Raw genomic sequence first — 17996 nt, 5'->3', positions numbered from 1 at the left:
CTTTCTGTTAAGAAAGATGTGAATGCCTTTACAAATAAAAATTTATGTCACTTTTACAATGGGAAATTTATGCCTTGCTTTTAGACAAAACCGGGGAGGAAGAAAAATCCCTCTTATGTCTGATGCTTCTTGATTGTCTTCAGTTCAGAATAATTCTTATCTGAAAGTGGCATATTTTGGGGTGGCACGTTCTGATCACCTTTAGATAAAATTTACAATTATCATGGCAGAACAGATAAGCATGTCTTTGTTGTTGTTGCTTTTGCTGTTATAATAACTGTTAACAGATCATTGAATACAATGATGCAAACTAAGATGTGGGTAAATTTTTCACAGAGGTGAGAAGTATATACAACAGTATAAAAGACTATTCCAGAGTTAATTCTTATTTTTTGTCTTGGATTTTAATAAACGCAGCAGGAAAAAATCTCCTGGGTCAATGGTCGGAATAGATAGAATGTTTACCTGAGATGCTTATCTGTTAAGCTCTCAGGATTTGCTAGTAAGTAGTTAGTAGGGACTCTAAGTCCTAGTTTGAAAATGGGGATTAGCAAGTAGCTTAAGGGTTTAGGTACTCATGTTCATGGTGATTTTAAGAAAGGGGTTACAAACTGGTTTTGGCGGAGGAGATTTTTGCTCTTAGACCTGTTTTCTTTACCAGTGATGTACTGAATGAATGTCTTGGAATTGCACAGGAATCCCTTTAGGTGGAGCTGGCTCATGCTGCTTAGTCGCACCCAGCACCTTCCTTATTGCCTCACACTTTGCAGTTGCTGTAGTTGCATTACCTGCTTGGTCAAGAAGACAGTGCTGCAGACCATGCTCAGAAGCTACTAGGCTAAGTAATAACTGCACAGTAGCAAGACCCCTTTGCCCTACACTGGCGCCTTGCATCACTCTTTCCTCCTCTCTGCCAAAGGGAGAAATTTGCTTTATAAATTTGCACAAAAAAAAGGTGGTTTGTGTGTGTGTGTGTGTGTGTGTGTGTGTTTCCCTGCATCACTCACAGTCTTCACTCTTTCTTGAGTTTGAGTCTTTTCCCACATCATTTGGATCTCCCTAATTCGAACTAAGGAAAGGCTTCTTACTAATAGCAATAAGGCACATTCACGGGGAAGTCAGATGCCTGAGGATTTAGGGGTCCTTAACTCTTTTCCCTTTTTCATGCTTTACAACTATGAGTAAGTCGGTGCAGACCACCCGTCACCATTTCTTATTGCTTAATTAAGAAACATCTCAGGATTTTCTCCCTATTAGTTTCAGGCAGATTAGAAGGAAAAAATATTTTAACAGATGCTAAAGCGTCTTTCCAATGATTTGAAGATTAGCGGAATGCCTTTTATAGAGCTCCCAAAATGTTCCCTGACGGATTCTGCCAGAATTGAAAAAAATTTAGTGGCTGAGTACTTAATGAAAAGCCAAGATGCTTTGACGAAGAATTCCTGGGCAACTATTACTATAGCTCCAAAGCGTTATTGCAAATTAAATTTTATTCTTGTCCTTTATGATCTATATCTAATGTGACATCTCAGGTGTAACATTATGACTGAAATATTCTTGTCTTACACTGTTGTTAATAAAAGCACCCATTCATTAATATATGTGTACCAGCAGGAAATAAGAAATGGTGTGCTGCAGTTGAAAAGCCAGATATTGTATTGTCAACTTTGTAGGCAAAAGGCAGGGTAAATACAATTAGAGTTCGGGGACAGGGTAATTACTGTCTCCATCTGGTAACACATTCTTTATCTGAACTCAACCGTCTTATGGGTTTTAAGTGCTTATGGGGCATCTTGCTAGGCAACCTAATAGAGGATTACTTTTTAAATGTTACCTTGAAAGCTTTTCAGGACTGCCTTTGTCTAATAACACAATATCACATCTGGCACGATTGCTGTCGCTGTAAAGCAAAATCTTTTAACAGTGTGTATTAAGTGCTTCCCAAAGATTCATAATCACCAACATGAGTTGGTGTTAATAGAGAGTTATTAGTCAGCTCAGTCTTCAATATTTGTGGAAAAGCAGGCTCAGCAAGAAATGCATAATGAACGTAAAGCAAATACAAAACACAACATCCCTGCGGTCTGACTCCTTTCCTCGATGGATGGGAACATCGCATTTCACAGTCTAGCTGCTTGGTAATTTCTGAACACTGTCTCTAAAATATTTGGCACGAAATATCATGAGCTAAACAAGCACGAAGAACACAGCAGCTAAAGGGAGCCTTATGGGGAGAAATGGTATTTACTTTAATGACCATGGCTTAGAAAATTGCCATATTCCATACTGGGTTAATAAAGGCTTAGGGCAAAGTGGAGAGTGAATGGCAGCCGGGCTGGCTGAGAGCGTGGAGGAAATGTCAAGTACCTTCTCATTGTCACTAGAACATCAGAACTCTCTACTCCCCTCTGCTCCTTCCCTGAGCCTCAGAGCCCAGAGCAGGGCTGGGTAAGAAAAAAATTGTGATCAGGGTAATTCAGCATCTGGGAAGGTATTTTCTGACAGTTCTGCAGATAATGGAGTGCTGTACACAGGGTAATAAGCAGAGAGAGTATGATTATAAACTATAATTCAGTCAAGAGGTTAGATGATCTCATAAACAGTCAGCACAAAGTCACTGTGGTTTGTCTTGATATTATCAGGACCTTAAGATTGAACAAGAACTTTGCTCCTCAATATTTTGTCGTGTTTGTTCCTTTGGTGCATGGAATGCGGGTGAAACCAGGTCTCCATTTGCTCAATTATCCTAACACATATATATTTATGTGCATATACATACGGCTTTATGTATATCCTCTCAGAGCTATGCATTCTCCCCAGACCCCAGGGCACATACAGGAAACACAATTTTTAAAATCTTGGCAGAGTGAAAGCATGTATAAAAATGAGATGATCATTGATTATTTTTCATGCACTTTGTTTACAGTGGAGCCCACACTAGATCATTATTTCCAAAAGGTAACCTCTCTCCTTCCTTTATGCTACTGCAAAGCAGGGAATACTTGTCTCTATTCATTCTGAACAGTGAACCTCTTCAGGTAACCACAGTGTATTTTCAGCTTTGGCGACGTCAACATTTTCCTATCTGCTAATTTCTAACTATGTGGGACCTTGAGATAGTCATTTAACTTACCTGTGCTTCAATTTCCTTACCTGTCTAATTAGGACAACAATAGTACCTACTTTTTTTTTTAGAATGTTTTATTTTTAGAATAAGGTGAATTAATACCTGGCAAGGGTTTAGAATAGTTCCTAGGCATTCTTATTACTAGTGTTGCTTTTGTTATTAAAATTTGGTAGGTGGTGTTATTTTCTCCTTGAGCAGAGAGAGTACGTCTTGATCAATTATATATCTTTCCAAACATATAACATAGTGCAGGGCACAATAATATATGAATTGGCATTTAGATCTTTGACCAGATTTTAAAAGTCTTGGATAATATTTAAAATCCTAGTAGAAATCCTTGTCTCTACCCTGTAGACAATGCAAGTGTACACATTTGTGCCCAACTGATCTTTAAAGAATACCTTTAGTATTCTTGCAAAAGAAAGTCTATAGTATCCTTTGAAGGGCTGAGTGATTTAATCAAAGGATATGTTCCTTTTTTCCAGTGGCTGTCAATCTAAGAAGTACCCTTTTATATGTCGGGTATCAGTAGGTGGTACTTTTTATATCATACTTTGTTTTCTTTGGAATGCATCCTCTCAGATGTTAAGTGGAACAGCACAAGGATCTCATAAATCCAATGTAGGAATCATTGGAAGGTATTGCAAGTAGTTTATTAGGAGTAATAACTGAATTAGTAAAATATGTGAATGACTTTCTGTAAGTTGGAGTGGATTCATTATTAGTTTTATGGTAATTTCATACCCATCACTTCCTTGCATTCTGGTATGCTCATCCGAGTGGGAGATAAAGGGGTGGGGTTACATTTAGTGCAATTTAATGTAAAAAAAAATTATTGGTACTACGTGATGTGAATATCATGTGTCCGGTGGTATGGATGGCCAACCCAGAAACAGCGTTCAAGAAATTGATCATATATGTGAGACAAAACCAAAAGAAAATGTTAGCAGATCATTTTCAAGTTACCGACAACTTAGAACGATTTAGCTGAAGCTATGGTGGGACTGCTAAGATTGGCAGGTAAAGAAAACAAGCCTCCAATTACAACCCTCTAGCAGTAGCAAATGGAGCCAAAATACAGCTTCTGGGGTGGCACCCATTTTCAGTGGTTTTGTTCACTGACATATCCACAGAATTGCTGAAAAGCAGAAGGGGTTGACCACTCGGGATCAAGGTCCAAGTGGGGCTTATTTTGAGATGAAAGCAGGCTAGCATTCAGAGCTGGGCATTTGTGAACTGGGATTATCTAGCATACTTGGCAACGTCAAAGTTGTTTTTGAATTTTTGATTCTGATTCCAGATGTTTTTCAATCTAACAAGTAGGCAGGGAGATTTAACAGGAAAGTCATCGGTGAATAGCACTACCCATTACTTTCTTCAGCGGGGTGGGTGTTTTGAAAAATTATTAGGTGTCATATACATTAGAGTGTAAATTGATTATGTGAATAATCATTATTTATGCCTAGGGTGACCGTACAATTTATCATTCATGTCAGGGACACCGTGGAGAGTGAAAGCGGTGCTGTTAATAATAACGTGGGGACAACAGACCTAATGGGGACTGTCTGAGACAATTTGGGACATGTGGACTTTGTCTTTACATGTAGTGAGTAAAGAAGAGTATTCATTCAACATACCAGAGTTCCTATGTGATTTCTTTTTAAGTTTTCCATTAAGTGCCATTATTTTATATTACTGTAGAGAGCCTTCCCTTTCTATGACAGGAGACTTTTACAGTAGAGATTCAGAAATGGTCAAACGAATAGAGGAAACTTATCATATGAGTCAGTAGTACTGGATTTTGGTTTTTCCCTCTTTTTTCATTTTGCTCCTCCCGCCCCCACCCCCGTGCCATTCCACAGCACTCCTTACTTGTTCATGAGGTACAAACAGGGGAAAGATCAAAAGCTTGCCCCAGAGGAAGGAAGATTTCAGATGTGGAGAAATCTCTGTTATCCTTCCCTAAAGAAAGCCCTTCTGCTTGCCGATTTCTCCTGGCTCATGCTCTCTGTTCAATAACACATTACTCAATGTAAAGTTTTTCCTTTTCCATAAAAAAAACCTCTTAAGCTCAAACACAAGCACAGTCACAGAACCCAGGCTCAGCTGTATAAAAATAGCCTTCATGAGCTAATTTGTATATTCAAACAGACAAAACCAATACAATCATTCCTGTGTCACTAACAAGATTTTCATAAAACTGTTTGAGTGAAATTTCTTGGCCTTAATATAATTTTGGGAATTCTCTTTTTTTTTTTTTTTTTTTTACCACAGGAACTCAGTATATAATAGCTCACAATATATGATTCAGAAGCGGAGATGAATCAGAGACTGTTGGGGTATCACTCTACCAGGCTCAGCACGAGAACTAGTGACTGGGTCCCTGCAGCTGAACTACTGGGCTGGTTCCATAACCTAGTAAGAGATTGATAGGAATAAGAATGATATACATTCAAGTTCTCACAGTTTGGGTGGGCTGGAGGTGAGGGAGAGAAGAAGAAGAAAGGGAAGAAACAAACCAAAATAAAGTGAGAAGATCTTGGCTCCACTGTGTAGCTTCTCTGATCTGTGCCATAAGGACAGTAGCTCCTGCCTACTTCATGGAGATGTAGTGAAGATTATGAAAGAAAATGAATTTGAAAGCTCCCTTTAGGATGAAATGCTTTATGCAAATATAAGGCAAGTTATATCAAGAAACAGAAATAGGCCAGGCACAGTGCCTCATGCCTGTAATCCCAGCACTTCAGGAGGCCTAGGCGGGTGGATCACGAGGTCAAGAGATCGAGACCATCCTGGCCAACATGGTGAAACCCTGTCTATTCTAAAAATAAAAAAATTAGCTGGGCACGGTGCCGCGTGCCTGTAATCACAGCTACTCGGGAGGCTGAGGTAGAATTACTTGAACCCGGGAGGCAGAGGTTTCAGTGAGCTGATATCACGCCACTGCACTCCAGCCTGGTGACAAAGTGAGACTCTATCTTAAAAAAAAAAAAAAAGAAACAGTAATCAACAGAGCTTTGCTACATACTTCTTCCTAATGTGATCATCACTTTTCTGAAATGTCTAGCACAGGGGTCCTCAACCCACTGGCCATAGACTGGTACTAGTTAATCTGTGGCCTGTTAGAAACCTGGCCGCACAGCAGGAGGTGAGTGGCAGGTGAGTGAGCATTACCACCTGAGCTCTGCCTTCTGTCAGATCAGCGGTGGCATTAGATTCTCACAGGAGCGCAAATCCTACTGTGAACTGCACAAGTGAGGGATTTAGGCTGCACACTCCTTATGAGAATCTAATGCCTGATGATCTGTCACTGTCTCCCATCACCCCCAGATGGGACTGTCTCCTTGCAGGAAAACAAGCTCAGGGCTCTCAGATTCTACATTATGGTGAGTATAATTATTTCATTATATATTACAATGTAATAATAGAAATAAAGTGCACAATAAATGTAACGCACGTGAATAATCCTGAAACCATTACCACTCTAACCCTGGTTTGTGGAAAAATTGTCTTCCATGAAACTGGTCCCTGGTGCCAAAAAGGTTGGGGACTGCTCATGCAGAGAACAGACAGAAGCTGTGCTGAATATCCCTGATTCTCTCAGGCAAGGACAGCAACGGCCCATGCCTTTTAAGCAAGCATGAGGTGGAAGGCAACAATGAAAGTGGCTTTAATTCCAGGAATCAGAAAGGCACAGCGGGTCCCTATGCTGCAGTCTTTATTTTAACTAAGAAAGCCCTTATGAGGACTTTGTTTGGGCTGGGTGTTTGATGTCATGGTAATTTGTAAGATGTTTTTAATAGTCAATTTAGTGTACAAAGCAGCCAAACAAGTTATCTGAGTTGGCTAATTGTTGAGCTGTTCTGATTTATATTTTAGGTCCACTCGACCATCAGAATAGATAAATTAGAGACAAGGCTAATATCCAGGAGAGTCATTGGAAGTTGGGCTAAGCTTTGTGAATTTGACATCTAAGTTGCTTCCTGTGAATATGATGTCTAAGCCAAGTTGACAAACAAGGGAAAGTGGGCTTACGCGTGTTTCTGTCCTAGGGATCATACTTTGCTTCAAGGTGGCTGCAAACTCAAAAGTATATAAGAACCTAGAAGCCCCAGTTGTTTATTTATTTAGGACTTTAATTTTGAAAAAAAATTAAGAACTGAAGCAACTAAATGCCACTTCATCTCAGAATTAAAATTTTACATGTATCCTTTATGCCAATAGAAATCTCTGGATTCCTGTTTTCACACTTGTTGCCAATTTGCACACTTGTTAATTCTCAGAGCATGCTTGGATAATTGAATTGAATTTGAATTGACAGAAACAAACTTATTCTTATATATTGATACCTTTATTTTTCCGTCCAGTTCTTCAGACCTGGTTTCATATCATCATCTTCTTAGTGTGACAGGACGTGTTACTAATTTCACTGTCTCATTTTATTCCATATAAAATGGGCATTATTCTCTTTATATCATGGAGATGCTATAAAGATGAAATACAGCTGGGCACGGTGGCTCACACCTGTAATCCTAGCACTTTGGGAGGCTAAGGTGGGTGGATCACCTGAGGTCAGGAGTTCGAGACTAGCCTGGCCAACATGGTGAAACCCTGTCTCTACTAAAAATACAAAAAAAATTGGCCGAGTGTGGTGGTGGGCACCTGTAATCCCAGCTACTCGGGAGGCTGAGACAGGAGAATTGATTGAACCCAGGAGGCAGAGTTTGCAGTGGGCTGAGATCATGTCATTGCACTCCAGCCTGGGTGACAGAGCAAGACTCCACCTAAAAAAAAATGCTGAAATACATAGAGATCTTGGCATAGTTCCTTGCAAAAACATGCTTTAAAATGTTAGTGAGTGTGACCTGCAGGCTGCTGTGTCCCACTAGGGCTCTGGCTTCACCAGGGGATAAAACCTTAGCTTTGGCCATTAGGCTTAACATGGCTGACCCAATTTTAGCATCTTTCTCTTGCACCCAGGATCCCGTCTGGCATGGGATAATTTCTCATTACATATCTTTTGAGAAAAATGGGTAATTGCCAAAGTCAGTTCTTCAACCATCTCACCACTCATTACCTCACTGCAGTCACGCTGAAGTACAGGTCATTCCTGGACTGAGATCTCTGCATTTGCACTTTCTCTACCCGGAAGTTTCTACCCCCAGGTCTGCTCTTGCTTGTCTCCTGCCATTCATCATAGCTCCATTGCCCCAGGCTCTCCTGGACCAGTAACCTCAAGGAGAGTTTCCTTCCTGGTCGCTATCCCATTTCCTGTTTTATTCCTTCATGGCACCTTTCACTTTCTGAATCTTCTTGTTCATTTATTGGCTTACATGTTGTCTGTCTCTTCCTCACTACAGGGAGAGGGTGGAAATTTTAGTGTCTTGCTGTTGCACCCAGAATCGTGTTTGGCATGGGATGATTTCTCATTATGTATCTTTTGAAAAAGTGAGTAATTGCTAAGGTCAGTAATATTTTCAATTAAAAAAAAATCCACAGATGCTTGTTCTTATTGAAAGGAAGATGCCTTTATTCAAGGTAAATATTCTTCTGCTCTCTTGAATCCGGTTTGTAATCCTTCTTTCTCCACTCCAAACTTAAACATTCACAGGGTAAAAGTTCCATTTTTCCATTTTCTCGTTTTGCTTTATGCTTTAAGGTGTACATGAGCTTGTGCTCCTTAAGCAGGCTGTAAAGGCAGGCATCTAATTCCTCCTGGCTTTGCCGCGTGCCCTATTTATAAGCCAGCAAAATATGTTTGGCCACATGTTTACACCAGCAAATAAATGTGTCTATGGATGGAAATGTGTCTGCACTAAATCAGTCGTCAACATCTACTTAAACAGACTTAAATTTGTGGTTGCATTTTTCTAGCTCTCAAGATACAAAAACACTTTATCCCTCATTGCCACTATTTACAAGTTGGATTTTTAAAATCAATGTAATTTTGTTACCACATTTGTGCATGTACTTTAACTATATCCCTGGCCACTTATCCAAAGGGCAAATTAAAATAAATATTGTTACCTGACAAAAGTGTCTGGTTTCATTTATTTTCCCAAAACCACTTGGACGTTTTTCCTTCCCAATAAATTGGTTTGTGTTATTTCCAAATAAAATTTGTTATATTTTGATCTTGTAGATGCCAAAGTATTCCTAACATTCCTTAATTTTTTTTGTAATAGTCACTTTTCTCAATAAAAACCAAAATAGTAATAATGTGAGCTAAATCACAGTATTTCTTACAGTTAAATGCTGTATTCTTGGTGCCTTTATTTATATGGGTTCCTTTATTTATAAGATCATTCTTGAAATAAATTATTTATCTGTAATAATTATGGTTAACTGCATTAAGGAATAAATAATTTCAACTGGTGGTTTTTCACAGCCAGTGATAAATCCCCTAGAGCAGGGTTTGTACAGAGTAAGAGTTCAATAAATATTTGTGAAATAAATCTTTAGCAGGTTATACAATATTTAGCATGCCGGAGAGCGTGGAAACATTTCAGAAGTATAAAAATCAATGCAATTGGATAAATTTGGAAATTATTAGTCTTTTTACATTTGATCTTATTTTCTGACTTCGTTTATAAAGTATCGACATCCATTTCCAAGTCACTATATTTGCCCTCTGAGAAGAAATCAGTATAAAAGAATAGAGCTACAGTATTTTCCATACACATTTGGGATGCTCTCAATGTTCTAACATTCAAATTGTTCCTGATTTCAGATGCTGAGTGTACTTAGGTGAGTGGCACTGTTTTAATATATGGGGTTTGTTGTTGTTTTTAAATATTGAGGCTTCTAAAATTAAATCGAACACAAAAAATTCCATAGCTCTGAAATTTAGACTATGACAATAATTAAGAAAATGCAGAAAGGGCACTGGTAGATTTTTAAAAACTATTTTAATACAAGATTAATAGCAATTTTCTATCCAAATCAGAAATGAAAAAATCTTAACCCAAATAATATTCATTTGACAGTCACATAAAATTTTAGGTTTGATTGGTGCACACATTTATCCTGCATATATATTATGTATATGCACACAGAGACCTCACTATTATGCCATTCTTAGGGGACTTCTCATGAAAGTACCTCATTACAAGGCAGTGTCAAAAGTTCCAGTAACTACTCAACTTTGAAAGAAGTTCAAAATGCCCCATGCTAAGCTGAGTCCGTGCCATAGCAAACCATGATATAGCAAGTCTCCAGAATGTGTACAAATCAATACTCTTGTTTGTATAAGTTGGTCTAAAACTAAACACTGGCTAATGTCTCCAACAAGGAGGAACACATTGCAAATTTGTAAGTTATGGTTTCCTTTACTCTTCTGTTGGCAAAGCTAAATTGTGTTTTTAAATAAAAGTCAGGTCTGTTAGTAAGTAAATGAAAATGAGTTTAAATTTCTACAAGTTTTGGATAAGTCAAAACTTGAATTTGCTAATGCTTCTATGTTTAATTAAATCACTGGATAATTAACTTTGCAAAAAGAAGTAATAAAAGAATCACATCTTAGGAATATGTTAAGTTTCATTCCTCCTTAGGGACTTTAGTTGGTGTTCAGTCTCCAGCCAAAACATGTAGGTAATGGCAAAAGAATTAAAGAAGGCTAATGTCTGCAGCAGGGAATATAAATTAAAAATCAGCGTTCTGCCTCCAATAATATTTTCAATGCGCTTGCTTTAAAGAATGTTACTTTTATAATTATTACTACTTGTCAATGAATAATAGTGTTTTTCAGTGTAGACAAAATAGTATTTTCTATCCCTTACATTTAAAGCAGGTGATACAAGTTACTTAATGCTATCTAGGTAAGTCATTGTAAGGGAGTCAGATTTCTAGTACTAATGTTCTACGATGGCTATAATCAAAGTACCAACTTGGCCTTCATGAAAATGACAGAAAGTTGTCATGGTTGTCCTTCAATATAGAACCATAAACAGAGCTCTCATTGGTAAATTTGTAATTCATTCTTCTCTGCTAAAGACTTTAGCCTCTGTTTAGCTTTTGTTGTGACACATACAAAGTATAATATATACCAATTACAGACGTGTATTTCTGTTAGAAAAATACATATTATAACTAAAGAACATGTAAATAGAGGCACTTCAATAAGCTAAGTGTTTGCAGTTATGAGCATCACCCACCAATTTCTAGTGTCGGATTTCAGTGAGCCCATTCCTCTCTAGTCATAACGAAAGTTATGGTATGGTTACGGAATTTAGGGAACATCAGAGCAAATGAGGGGCAGGTCATAAAAAATAAAGGAGCCTCATTGCATCCCCTATCACTGTGCTGAAATGAGAAAAATTAATCTGAAGGGTAAATTCCAAATACTTAACTGAAATAGGGTAACCAGGTTAAATGAAATCCTTTAGAGCCAAAAACATTTCTCGTGTTAAATCAGTCTGAAAATCATATGACATTGTAGTAGGATGATAAAAACTAGGAAGTACAACTTGAATGATATTTTGACCACATCCATGCAGGGTGCTAACACTGTGGCATCATTAACTGATAAGTCACTTCAGCTCTCTGCCTGGCTCATTATGCATCGCTATATCTCATCAATATGAATCATATTGATAACGAAGGTGCTGAAACAAATGAAGCAGGCATTTATATATTTTCTGTGTGTTTAGTTGCTTATAGAACATGAGTTCACATTCATTAATATTATGTGTATTCATACACATGCATAAAACGTTTTGGGGGTGAAAGCACAGGAAAAACAAGGCATCTTGATCTATTTCATAAAAGAGAATGCAGAAATATTTTTAAAAGGAAAGAGTTGGAGTTTAAAGCCATAAAAACAAGTTATTACTCAAACAGTCTGGAAAACCAAGGTTGATTTAATTTGTATTGCACCTTAATTATTGGAGAAAGACAATACTGATTTCTCAACATACAATGAAATGAGCAACGTAAATTACTGGTCCTTCATAGAGATGTCTTACGTGAAATTCGTGGTAGGAAGCCGAAATGTGGGCAGTGAAACAGATGGTTTTCTAGAAGTATGTAATGGTGAACTATATTGTTAATTTCATAAAGGTTTAAATGAAAGAATGCCACAAAGTCTCTCGTAATCCTACATTTTATATTTCATTAGGCATAAAGTAGCAATAGATGCTTGTAAATACTTTCTGTCTTGCAAAAGTGCTCAAATATACTTAATACTATTGTGCCGCATGTGTTCTACTTAAATGTGATGACTAAATCAATAACTAATTTTAATTTTGATGAGAACAGAGATTGAAAAATACCATTTACGTGTCAATACTGTCGATGAGTTAATTAAAATGTGACTGGCATATAATGGTGTCTTGAAACATTACTTTTCCCTACTCCAGATGCATCATAAAACCAAGAAACATATGGATAGCCAACTGTATTCATAAAGCCACAGTTTGCTTTATTTTGCTTCTCTCTGTCAGGGGGAGCATAGGGCCTGGCTTTGGCATGCTTGGTGAATAGATTAGGCTGTGGCTCTAAATTGACCTGTTGAGTTAGGTAATGTATCCAAGTGCCAAGCAGGAATCCTAGGCTGAAGGTGTTTTACATGAAAGCAATGGTTTCTCATGAATAACATTCTTCACACATACAGTTTCCATCACTGGTAAAGCCCTGCACACTCATGGCTCATCTCATGAGCTTGGTGTAGTCTGGAGCACCCAGGCTGAAGCACACTCATGCAAAAGGGTGTGCCCTGTGCCCTGGCAAACTTTTAATAAATGGACAGTTAGATACGTAAAAAGTTCTCTTTCTTGATTCTTGGTGCTCACAGATCACTGAGGAATCCCTTCTTTGAGCAGCACAAAACAAGAAGAGCTGGTTGACAAAACATTTTCTTACAAAGGTGTGTCAACCCTGAGCTTGGAATTAAGAAGTTAAAATCTGTGATTTATATATATATAGATATAAAAATAGATGATCATACTAAGACTAAAAAAGTGAAAGAAATCTCCATGTCAGTACTATATATATATTTTTGTCTTGACTTTTTTTTCTGTTGTGAGTTATTTTGTAAGAGAATGCCCTTGTTATGCAGAAACCAACTGACACAAAGTAAATAGTTAAAAATGAAAACTCAGGAATGGATCTAATTGTGTATCAATTCACTAAAAAAAAAACAAAACTCTTGTTTTGGGAGGGGTAATGAGCACAGGGGCAGAAACGTCTAGTTAATGTCAAACCTGTGGCAAAAGCAGGGATTGTATCATTAAGATTATTTTCAATTGAGACGCTTGAGGAGGATGAATTGATGGGGGTATCCGCTAGTAACTGGAGATGAAGGGGGAAATCTGTGCCAATTGGATACAGTGGACAGACATTAAGGGAATTAAGAAAAATGGTGCCATTACTAAATTGAAAGTGGGCAGAGTGAGAGAGAGGTGCTGAGTTGTAGTAATTTTTGTTCTCATATTAAAGACGAGATTCTAAATTTAGTATCAGTACCTCCAAATTAATTTGGTATTGTTTGGCTAGGGTGCAAGATGATACCTCCAAGACAACAGTGCATTTTCACTCCATTTAGAGCAAACTTCAAGCTTTCTTCCCATAAGCATTTTGTAAACCTGGATTTGTCACAAAAACGCTTACACTGGGAGTTGGCTGTCAATGCTGAAGTGATAATATTAAAGTTCATTTATTTTTGTCTGTTTGCTTCTTTGTTGAAAATGCAGCTGTCTTGGGGTTTGGCCTGACTTTACAAGGAAAATTATTTTCTTTCTTCCTTTTTTATTTTAAATGGGAAAAAAATCCTCACAACGTGAGATTCCTTTACTTCTGCAGCATAAAAGCAAATGAAGGTAAGAAAATCTCCTGGTACGAAAGATTTGAGTAAGAATTCTCTCTAGAATAAACAAGGTCCCCACAGATAGCTGAAGGAAAGAGGAAGCAGTTCAGTCTGGCACCCGGTACTCTTTGGGAAAACAAAAAGGGAGGCAGATTGCAGTACTGCTCTCTTCTCATAGAAAACGGTAAGTTTTTCTGGCATGGTCCATTGTCCAAGAGTGTAAGAAAAGAAGTAAGTTGGCCATTCAAATAGCTAAAATGCAGTTTCATCTGACCAAAAACCCAGGATTATCTGCACAGTCTCTGCAGTGCCAGAACAATGCAAGCGAGAGACCAGGAGAGCAGGGAGTGGCCACGCTGGGCTGCAGAAGAGTCCACCTCTCTCCGGTCGGGATCCACTGCAGGGGCCTCTGTGGTGACAAACTCAAACTCCGTGGGACACACGTCGTCCATGCACCCACTGCCACTCCCTGAGCCACTGGATTCATCACCTAGTGTGGAAAGATTGAAAAAGAAAGTTAGACCACTGATAGGGTTAGGCTTTGTGGCCACACCCAAATCCCATCTTGAATTGTAATCCCCATAATCCCCACGTGTCTGGGGAGAGGATGGGGTGCAGGCAATTCAATCCTGGGGGCTGGTTCCCCCATGCTGTTCTCGTGATAGTGAGTTCTCACGAGATCTGACAGTTTTATAAGGGGTTCTTCCCTCTTGGCTTGGCATTTCTCTTTCCTGCCAGCTTGTGAAGAAGGTGCCTTGCTTTCCCTTCCCCTTCCACCATGATTGTAATTTTCCTGGGGCCTCCTCAGCTGTGCTGCACTGTGAGTCAATTAATCACTTTCTTTTATAAACTACCCAGTCTCTGGCAGTTCTTTATCGCAGTATGAAAACGGACTAATACAACCGCCAACCAGGAAAGACTAGCAACAACTTGGTCAGCAGATATGGGAGCACGTGGTGGGAAGCAAAGTCTCCCCATCCATGGTCCCCCACTCTACCCAACAGGATTGTTTTTAATAGGCAGGGGTGTGCTGAGTGGGTGGGCTGTACAGAAATAGAGGTGTTTGAAGAACAGTAACAATTGATATCTGAGCACATAAGAAACGTGAGAACCCCAGACTCAAGGAGAGGCCATACCTACCATGTTGGCCTTAGAAAGACATTTCTTCTGGCCAGTACTTGAGTTTAAGAAATTCCATTCTTTGCTCTTTTTATACTCAGAGCCATTGCTCTACGAAGATATCATGCTTTTTAAAGGATTTTAAAAGAAAAATACAGAAGAGGAAAACAAGTTCTATGCATAGGAAATGAGAGGAGCAGTAGCAATAGTAGTGGGAGGCCTCTATTAATATTACTTTTGGCCATATTTCCCCACCTGTGTTCTCCTGAGAGCAAGGATGGGCTCCATCTCAGTCAGTCTCTCCCTTTAAACCAGGAGTTGACAGACTATGACCTGCTGCTTGCTTGCTTTTGTATGGTCCATAGCCCCAAAATGGTTTATTTACATAAAAATATATTTTATAGCTATCCATAAAATTCTATCTATCTATCTATCTATCTATCTATCTATCTATCTATCTATGTGTGTATGAATGACAGGGTCTGGTTCAGTTGCCCAGGATGGAGTGCAGTGATATCATCATAACTCACTACAGCCCCAAACTCCTGGGCATAAGTGACCTTTCTGTCTTAGCTGCCCGCGTAGCTGGGACTACTAGCATGTGCCACTGTACCTGGTGGTTTTATAGTTTTAAGTGTTTGCAAAAAATCAAGTGAAGAATAATACTTTACAATATGTAAAAAGTGTATGTGAAATTCACATTTCAGTGTCCATATATGAAGTTTTATTAGAACCCAGCTACCCCCATTCACACACATATTATCTATCACGTTAGACCAGCAATGTGGGATAGTTGTGGCAGAGATGATGTGGCTCTCAAAGTTTAAGATATTTAATATCTGGCCCTTTACAGAAACAGTTGGCCATTCTCTGCTTGAAACCAATGCCCAGGGGCCCCCAGAGTATGTTGACCCAGGTGGCATTGTCCCTTCCTGCCCAACTTGCTTTCTTCCCTATTCCCACTTCTCGTGGCTTGATTCCTTCTTGTTTGACTAACCCTGTCACTCAAACCTGGCCCAGATCAGGCTATCAATTACTAGCTTTATGAAAGTACTTATCACTGCTTGGAGGTATATTATTTATGTGCCTGTTTACTTGCTTACTATTTATATCCTTCTCAAGAGTGAAAACTGAGGACACAAACTTTGAGAGGGTAGAGATTTGGTAAATCCAGTTCATTTCTGTACCTCTAAGGCCTTCAGTGGCCCCTGGCATACAGCAAGTGCTCAGCAAATACTTTTGGAATAAATAAATGTGCTTTGGGCAATTACTCAACTTTTGCCAGTTTCCTCAAACAAATACAATTGACAACATTGACGTTGCAGAGAGTCTGTGACGACAAATCACGAGAGTGCTCAAAGACACCAAACCCAGTGCTGCCAGTGATGCCTGATGGAAAAAACATGGTTCCTACAGCAAAGGCGACCTAGAATGTATCCTGCCTTTGTTATTTAAATGCACCAGGGTAAGCCAGTTAGACTCATTGAGGCTTTGTTTCCTCACCTGTAAAAATGAGAGTGGTAACATCTGTCTCTTATGGGGAATGATGTTCCTGGAAGGACTGAGGAAACTGGACGCTTTTAAGGATATTAGCTATTTCTTTCACTTGCTCAGTGATTTCCAACCAATACCCTTAAACCCCTCCCTGCTAGTCTGAAATGGTGATGCCCTGTTGAGCTGCTCCCGAGAAACCAGGGCCAGCTTTAGCTGCTGGATGCTTCTTAAGTAAAGCTGGGGCAATGTAGGGACTCCTCTAATGTCCTCTTGAATGAGAAAGACACAGTTAAAAAATGAGCACAGTTTCTTTTTTTAATGGGACATCTAAATACCAGATAAGATCACTTCAATGCACTATACTAGGTTTTTAACATTTTCTCTGATTTATCTTTAGTGGCCGTTCCAAGGGGAAAATTCCCGTTAATTAAATTCAGAGATACCAGAATTGCTAAGGGAATTGTTCTGAACACTGGTGTCATGAACAAGAAGTAATACAACCTTTACAGAGATATTATTAAAATGATTTAGAATGTTAAAAAATGTGGGAAGCAAATATGACAGGAGATTTTGGATGGAAAAAATAATGGCCCCATCTCTTTCTGAAAAGGAATCACAAATGAAAATATTAAGGGGTGGGATGAGTAACTTAAAAAAATGTCCAAAGCAATAAGGATGGTGATGGTTATAAGATGTGATAATGGTTCGTACAACAGACAGTAACCTAAAATAGAGGGCCACGTTTGATGCTTGGGTTAGAACGCAGAGATCCTCTAATTTGTTGATTTTATTTTCTTTTGAGGGGAAATGGAGCAAGATCTTTGCCTCCTGGCTATTCCCTGAGCTTTGCGGCTTGATATGTGTGTAACCTCTATAGGTCAGAGAGGAATGAGAAGCAACAAAGCCAAGCCAACTAATTCTTATGTATCTTGAATTATTCATTCCAATATTCACTCTCTAGATAATACAGCATTTTATTTAATGGAGAAGACAATGGATAAAATGAGAGGTATAAGGCTAAGTGCTAACAAGAGTGAAGACACAATGACTAAAACATGTGTAATGTTCTCTTCTGAAGAGGAAAGGAGGGGTTTAGCAAAAGGAGGAGAGATGATGGGTGTTTTTGAGGAATTTTACAGCAATAATGTCCATTGGGTTGGTAATTATTCCGTGTTTAGAAAAATTTTTTTTGAGTTCTTTAAAATGGAATAAAGCACAAAAATTTTCTATAGGGGATAACTTGGTAGGTTGATGGCTAAGACTAAGGTGATTTGAGGTCTTCTTTCTGTAACTTGTTTCTTCCTATCTCATTAATCCAAGCACACAAACATCATCTTATGCTTCAAGGATGAAATTACAGAATCACTGGAAACTTCACATCTTATGTTCAAGAATTCTTGTCCTGGGAACGCTCTTTGTAAGGATAATATTTTAAAAAACCACAAACAACAATAG

General features: G+C 38.6%; 1 protein-coding gene across 1 annotated transcript in view; it reads right to left on the bottom strand.

Annotated features, from left to right (window-relative positions):
• Positions 1 to 11965: 11965 nt before the first annotated feature.
• The window catches only part of GPC6 (glypican 6), a 1186177-nt gene continuing 1180146 nt past the window's right edge, over positions 11966 to 17996 (bottom strand). Inside the window, exon 9 of the mRNA XM_032277284.1 lies at positions 11966 to 14418. Within this exon, the coding sequence (XP_032133175.1) occupies positions 14216 to 14418 (203 nt within the window). The 3' untranslated portion in view covers positions 11966 to 14215. The remainder of the gene's footprint in view (positions 14419 to 17996) is intronic.

The sequence above is a fragment of the Sapajus apella genome, unplaced genomic scaffold, assembly GCF_009761245.1.
Source record: "Sapajus apella isolate SASKATOON/1434 unplaced genomic scaffold, GSC_monkey_1.0 scaffold9, whole genome shotgun sequence".
Classification (NCBI taxonomy): domain Eukaryota; kingdom Metazoa; phylum Chordata; class Mammalia; order Primates; family Cebidae; genus Sapajus; species Sapajus apella.
Note: the sequence above shows the minus strand (reverse complement) of the source record. Positions and strands in the feature narration are given on the sequence as shown.